The sequence below is a fragment of the Sapajus apella genome, unplaced genomic scaffold, assembly GCF_009761245.1.
Source record: "Sapajus apella isolate SASKATOON/1434 unplaced genomic scaffold, GSC_monkey_1.0 scaffold12, whole genome shotgun sequence".
Taxonomy (NCBI): domain Eukaryota; kingdom Metazoa; phylum Chordata; class Mammalia; order Primates; family Cebidae; genus Sapajus; species Sapajus apella.
The window spans coordinates 26,845,674-26,852,959 of NW_022436952.1; the positions used below are offsets into that span (position 1 = coordinate 26,845,674).

The window sequence follows — 7,286 nt, forward strand, 5'->3', positions numbered from 1 at the left end:
CTGGGATTACAGGTGTGAGCCATAGCACCCATCACCTTTGTCAAGAGTAAAATGCTATTTACATGAAAGACTTTACTGACACTAAACATGAACCAGACTTCCCGACAAAGTTATCAGTCTGTTTTTTTTGTTTTGTTTTTGAGACAGAGTTTCACTCTTGTTGCCCACGCTGGAATGCAATGGTGTGATCTTAGCTCACCACAACCTCCGCCTCCCAGGTTCAAGGGATTCTCCAAGTAGCTGGGGTTACAGGCACCCACCACCATGCCCAGCTAATTGTGTATTTTTTTTTTAGTACAGACGGGGTTTCACCATGTTGGTCAGGCTAGTCTCCACTTCTGACCTCAGGTGATCCACCCACCTTGGCCTCCCAAAGTGCTGGGATTACAGGTGTGAGCCGCCGCACCTGGCTATTACTCTATTTTTAAACAAGAACTACCTGCTTCTTTGATAGAGACCAGATGTCAGGGAGGGGACCTGAGGATCAAGTAGTAGCAGGCTGCAGACAGGCTAGGAATAACAAGGCAGGAGCCACACCAAGAGCAAAGCCTCAGTTCCCAACCCTGGTGAAACTGCTCCCCTCCAAGATCAGACCATCCAGACCCTTGCTCTATCAGCTACCAGTTCTTTCTAGGGCTGGAGGCTGCATTATCAGTGCACTGCCACTGAGCTCCTCAGTGTTCCGGGAGACCCTAACTCCGTAGCATGTGGTGAGGAGGGAGCAGAGAGTGAGGCCCGGGCAGGCAAGGGGAAGGCAGTGTGGCTACTATTCCCAGTCTCTGTCTGACTCGTGTCTGTCCTTGTTGAGCTAGGGAGGAGGCTTGCTTTTTCTGACGGAGAGAAGCCAAACTACTGAGCAAGACAAGGAGAGAGCTTAAGACGCTGTGCAGAGAACTTCGGCAGCAGAATGGGGCTGAAACTCTGACAGACACAATGGGCCAATGGGCAGGACATAACTCTCATGGCCACGGAACGGAACGCAAGGCAGGGGTACCTGTACCGCCCACTCCCAGGGAGCTCTGAACCAAGTCCTTGGGTTAGTTTCTTTGGGCTCCCAGTAGGGGATGGGACTCCAGTACCTTTCTGCCTGTCTGGGTTGCTGAGTAGCACCACCTGCATGTTCAAGTGCCAGAGAAAGCAAAAAAGCCAATTCAGCAGCAGCTCCCGGGCAGAGCCCACTTGGCACAGTCTGTAGAATCCAGGAAGGAAAACAGGCCACCCTTCCCCCACAAGCATCAATGCCTATGCTATGTCTTTTGCTTCCTGTGAGACTGTCAGTTAGGACCCAGTTCAGTGTGGGGCTGAGGCAGCCCGAGTGTGGTTATTTGTGCAAGCTGCTCTTGCCTCCCCTCCCCACAACTGTTTCCATTCTCACCAAGCAGCCACGTCCGGGTCAGACACCCAGGACAGCAGCTGGGACTTTCCAAGGGACTTTTTGAGAAGCTAGTGAAAGTTGGGTGTTGGCTGCACAGCCTAGGCTTTCTTGCCGAAACCCACTTCTTTCCTGCAGGATGTAAGCTCTAGCCTGGCAGGGTTGCTTTCAAGTTGAAGGTGAACAGAAATCACCACCCAGGGAGCTTTCGCAGTTTGCTGGGCTGGGGAAATCCTTGAGAAACTCAGTTTGGAGTTGGGGTTATCCAACCATTCCCTCACAGCTTGAAGGCACCAGAGAAAATGGTTTTGGTTTGAAGAGCCCAGCCAGTCCCAGTTTCCCTCCCATAGGCCTATGTGAGGACAAGGAAGGGGCAGGTCAGCACTCTACTCCTTCCCACACACTCCAGGCCACAGGTAACAAGCAAAATCAACTCAAGAGCAACACCAGGTGGCTGAGACACAAAGCCCTAGCACAGGCAGCTCTGCTCACTCACGGCTCACCCTGCAGTTATGGTTCTCGGCATTTCCCTTGCTGTTTTGGCAGATCGTGCACATATTCCATGTATTGAAAAACGGCCCAAAAAGGAGAACAAAAGGATTTCACCTTTCTAATACTTACGTGAAAATTACGTGAATAATTTTCACATAGCTTCGTTTCTACAATCACAACAATCCTGAGGTAAACAAGCAGGGTGTAATCATTCTCTTCTTACAGAGGGAGAACAAGGAACTCAGGGAAATAAAAATAGGGACACTGACAGGACTTCTGTGGAAATTTAAGTAAATGAGAATTTGTGGTAAGTTTTTTTATCCTAAAACAAGTAACTCCCCTTGGCCCCAAAAATGGGGTATTACCCAAGGTCCCTCACTTGGCTGGAGGAGAAAAGGACTATCTCCTAGAGGGGCACAAACAAGACAGACTAGGACCCAGCAGTCACCCAAGGCCCAAGGGCCTCCAGTTAGGAAAATGTAAAATTTGAGTACATGAGACTGGCCTAAGGTATAGGAAGAGCAGTAAAGAGAATAAAACAGATGAACAGTGGGGGAAAAGAATTATTAAACATGAAGCCTCAGGATTTCTTCAAGGAATACTGCTGTGCCAGGTCTCAAGGGCAGGACAACACAGGCACGAGACACCAGGGCCACCAAGCTGATGGGGTTACCGAGCCTCTGGACAGCACCTTCTGATAGGAAGCAAGGAAGCACGCTAGAGAGGCTGCAATCCTGGGCTGAGACAGTCAAGTGGGAGTAGAAAGGCCTCTGCTGCTCTGGGAAGGTTCTTACAGGGCAAATAAGCTCTTACTGTGCCTAATGGAACAGAAGAGGGAGGCAAGGCAGTTGTCATGTCCTTAACAACTTTCTAGAGGTTCATATTTATTGATATTTAACCTACAGTCCTCAGCATGGGCAAGGTGCAGCCCTGGGCCATGGGTAGGAAAATCAGCATCCTACTCTCTCCTCAATTCCATCTGTTAATCCACCAACCTAAATCCCTCCCACCCCCACCTGTAGTCCAAGGAAGAAAAAATGATAGAGTGATGTGCTGCTTTCTCAACAGTCGGCTGAGTCTGAATTGGAGGGTAGGAAGTATTTGAAGTTCTGCCCATTTAGTTCCAGAACAAAAAATAAGGAGAGGCAGGAGGTGGAGGGCGAAGACGCTGGCGGCCCTGCATCTTGCTAGGTCTTTATAGCTGTGTCTCTGGATTTGTAGGCCACTCCTCGACTTTTCAGCTCCCGCACGATTCCTGTGGCAGGAAAATAAACAGCTCTGTAAGGGAAGATTCAGAAGGGTAAGATAGGCCACTTAGCTGCCACCCTGAGGGGGTACTATAAGCAAACTGAAGTTCCTAGACTACTTATCAATAGTCCTACTTGGCCAGGCATGATGGCTCATACCTGTAATCTCAGCACTTTGGGAGGTCACAGTGGGAGGATCACTTGATGCCAGGAGTTCAAGACCAGCCTGGGCTACAGAGCAAGGCACCATCTCTACAAAATTTTTTTTTTTTTTTTTTGAAACGGAGTTTCGCTCTTGTTACCCAGGCTGGAGTGCAATGGCGCGATCTCGGCTCACCGCAACCTCCGCCTCCTGGGTTCAAGCAATTCTCCTGCCTCAGCCTCCCGAGTAGCTGGGATTACAGGCACGCACCATCATGCCCAGCTAATTTTCGTATTTTTAGTAGAGACGAGGTTTCACCTTGTTGACCAGGATGGTCTCGATCTCTTGACCTCGTGATCCACCCGCCTCGGCCTCCCAAAGTGCTGGGATTACAGGCTTGAGTCACCGCGCCCGGCCTTTTTTTAAAAATTAGCCAGGCATTGTGGCTGGCACCTGTAGTCCCAGCTATTTGGGAGGCTGAGGCGGAAGGATCCCTTGAGTCTATGAGTTCAAGGCTGCAGTGAGCTACGATCACGCCACTATACTTCAGCCTGGGTAACAGAGTGAGACCCTGTCTCAAAAAAAAAAAAAAAAAAAGTCCTGCTTAGTTGGCTTGTTACCAGTGAAGACCTGGGCAAGTGTTTGGTAAGAATGAGAAGAAAAAGAGGGATACATGTAGTCATCAAAAGTAAAGGCCAGGGACCTGTAGTCCCAGCTACTCGGGAGGCGGAGGTGGGAGGAGCGCATGAGCCCAGGAGTTAAAAGAGTCCAGCCTGGGCAACACAGTGAAACCCTGTCTCTAAAAAATTTAAAACCTGAAACAGCAAAAATTCTGGAGCCGCAATGCCTGGATTCCAATCCTGCCTTCTCATTTACCAGCTGGGTGACCTCCGGGAAGTGATTTAACCTCTCTGTGCGTGGTTCCCTCATCTGTAAAATGCTGAGCCTCACAGAGTTGTAAGAATTGGCATTCATTCAGATAAAAAACTTCCACAGATCTTTACAGTAAAGGAACATAGACTCTTATTATTATAATTACCTTGGGGCAGGCGACCAGTGACTGACACTGCATATACACCTGGCTTAAAGTTACCTGAGAGAGAAGAAAAAAAGATACGAGATTACAGGGAAGTGAGTTAAATGAAGACCAAATGGAAGCTTAAGCTAAACATTAAAGACGTGATGCAACTCCAAGAGAAGCGCTCTCCCTTCTTTTGGCTACAAGTGTGAAGTGACAAGGCATAGGACACTGCTTCCTTATCTTTCCTACAACCTGACCTTCCCCACCCTGAGGTCACTCACCAGCGCTGATTTCAGACTCCCTAATGGACCTGAGGAACAGTAACAACACTACAACTAAGCCAAAAGCAAAGGGCGACACTTACTGACTCGCTGCCACTTGGAGACCCAGCTGTCCTCTGGACTCATCATCGCAATGATTCTAGGGCGGGAAAAGAAAGGGAGAGTGAGCCTGAGCCTCCCCTGAGCCTGAGCTCAGTTCTGGGATAGGAATCCAGGAAAAAAGCCAAGTATTGAGTCTCCACTGGAAAGCAGGGAAAACTGCTTTCTGATGCTGCTATGAGGCTGACTCAAAGCTAGGACTGACAAAAGTTCTTCGTTCTCATGTCCTTGGCCTGCCAGCCACTGGTCCGTTTCCATCCCAAAAGATTATCTCACTCAGCTCACGATTAGCCTACAGATTCCCTAGAAAATGAGACAGTTTTAGGACTGGAGGGCTAATACTACTGGTTAAAACTACACAACTACAAGGGGTCTAGGGCCTAGTGCAAAGAGAAGGGTGAGAAACAGTGGATCCTCCTACCAGAAATGAGTTCAACTTGGCCAAGCTCTTCCTCTAATGATCTATACATATGGGGACCTTTCTCAGAACCTCATCAGTAAGCTGAGACTCAAAGGTTGAGATAATACATGAAAAACACCAGCACAAAGACAAGCACAGAGTAGGCGCTAAATAAGCATTAGCTCTCCTCATTATCCTAATAGTCCTTCCTTGGTAGCTCTGATTCCAGAGGAATGGTAAGGCTCTTCAAGGGCTAGAAGATGCTGATTGAGCAAGATGGGTAAGCATTTTTGTCATTCAATGCATTCACAATCAAATGATTACTGATTGCCTATTGTGTTGTCTAAGCGCTGACATTTGATGGCTGCCTCCTCAATATACCTACCCTCTTCTCTCAGTAACAATCTTGGATTCTTATTTGAGAAGATTCCCTTCCCATCCAAATCCTACATTCTCAGGCATGCACTGTAAATGGAAGGGACCCTACCTCCAGAGGTGACAAGCAGAACACTAGCCCCTAACCCTGCTGACTGATCTGAGATAGGCATGTATGCAGGCCATCCTCCTGACCACAAGTATATTCTTCTCTGTCCTTCACAATCTATCTTTTTAGCCTTAGGGTCCCTATAGCCCAACCTTATGATTTAACCTAAACAGAATTCCCACCGTTCTCCAAACATATGCTGGTGTTCCCCATCCTATGCCTTTGCTCTTGTCACTCCCTTTATTTGGAATGTTCTCGCTTTCACCTCAACTTCCTAAAGAATCCCAAACTTCTTAAGAGGAAAGTACTACCTCTTCCAATTTTGGCTGAGGTCAAATAACCCTCCTCTGATCTTTAATTTGCCCACTCTTTAAGACCTAATATACACTAGAATATACAAATAATTCCTACAACTCAACAAAAACAACAAAAAACAACTGAAGTCAAAAATGAGCAAAGGCTGTGAATAGGCATTTCTCCAAAGCCATACAAATGGCTATAACCACATGAGAAGAGGCTCAACATCACCATTCACTGGCGAAATGGGACACCAGTGTCACACCCATTAGGATAGCTATTACTAATAAATAACAAGTGCTGGTGAGGATGGGGAGAAATTAGAACCTTTGGACACTGTTGGTGGGAGGAGAAAATGGTGCAGTTGCTAAACGGCATGACAGTTCCTCAAAAAGTGAAACACTGAATTATCATATGATCTAGCAATTTCACTTCTGGATATACAGATGATCTCTGACTTACCATAATTCAACTGAAGATTTTTCAAATTTATGATGGTGCACAAGTGACATGCATTTGGTAGAAATCATTTTCAAATTTTAAATTTTGTTCTTTTCCAGGCTAGCAATTCAGTACAATATTCCATCACGATGCTGCACAGCAGCAGTGAGCCGCGGCTTCTGGTCAGCCACAGTAACATAAGTGTTCTGAGCACAGTTGAAGTAGGCTAAGCTATGTTCAGTAGGTTAGGTGTGGTAAATGCACTTCTGGCTTATATTTTCAACTTATAATGGGCTTATTAGGTTGTAACCCTAAGTTGAGGAGCATCTGTACTGAAAATAATGAAAAGCAGGAACTTGAACACATACTTGTATACCAATGTTCACAGCAGCATTATTCACAAATAGCCAAAAGGGAGAAGCAACCCAAGATATCATTGATGGATGAATGAGCAACAGAACATGGTATACACACATACAAAGGAATGTTATTCAGCTCAAAAAAGGAGGGAAATTCTGTTGCATGCTACAAGATGAATGAACCTTGAAGACATTATGCAAAGTGAAAGCAGCCACAAAATGCCACTAAACGAACCCACAGGCACCTAAGGAAAAGGTATCTAAAGTGGTCAAATTCATAGAGACAAAGCATGGTGGTTGTCAGGAACAGGCGGGAGGAAAGAATGAGGAGCTAGTGTTTAATGGGGACAGATGAAAAAAGTTCTGGAGATGGACAGTGGTGATGGCTGCACAACAATGGGTACGCACTAATGCCACTGAATTGTATATTTTAAAATGGTGCTGGGCATGGAGGCTCACATCTGTAATCCCAGCACTTTGGGAGGCTGAGGCGGGCAGATCACCTGCGGTCAGGAGTCCGAGACCAGCCTGGCCAGCATGGTGAAAACTCGTCTCTACTAGAAAGTACAAAAATTAGCACAGCGTGGGGGCGCGCACCTGTAATCCCAGCTACTCAGGAGGCTGAGGCAGAGAATTGCTTGAACCAGGGGG

The 7,286-nt window shown here is 47.0% G+C and overlaps 1 protein-coding gene across 1 annotated transcript in view; it reads right to left on the reverse strand.

Moving 5' to 3' along the window:
* Window positions 1–2,009: 2,009 nt before the first annotated feature.
* The window catches only part of SUPT4H1 (SPT4 homolog, DSIF elongation factor subunit), an 8,004-nt gene continuing 2,727 nt past the window's right edge, over window positions 2,010–7,286 (reverse strand). The window contains exons 3-5 of the mRNA XM_032280626.1: window positions 4,639–4,694; window positions 4,293–4,346; window positions 2,010–3,119 (exon numbers count right to left, since the gene is read on the reverse strand). Coding sequence (XP_032136517.1) covers window positions 3,052–3,119; window positions 4,293–4,346; window positions 4,639–4,694 — 178 coding nt within the window. The 3' untranslated portion in view covers window positions 2,010–3,051. The remainder of the gene's footprint in view (window positions 3,120–4,292; window positions 4,347–4,638; window positions 4,695–7,286) is intronic.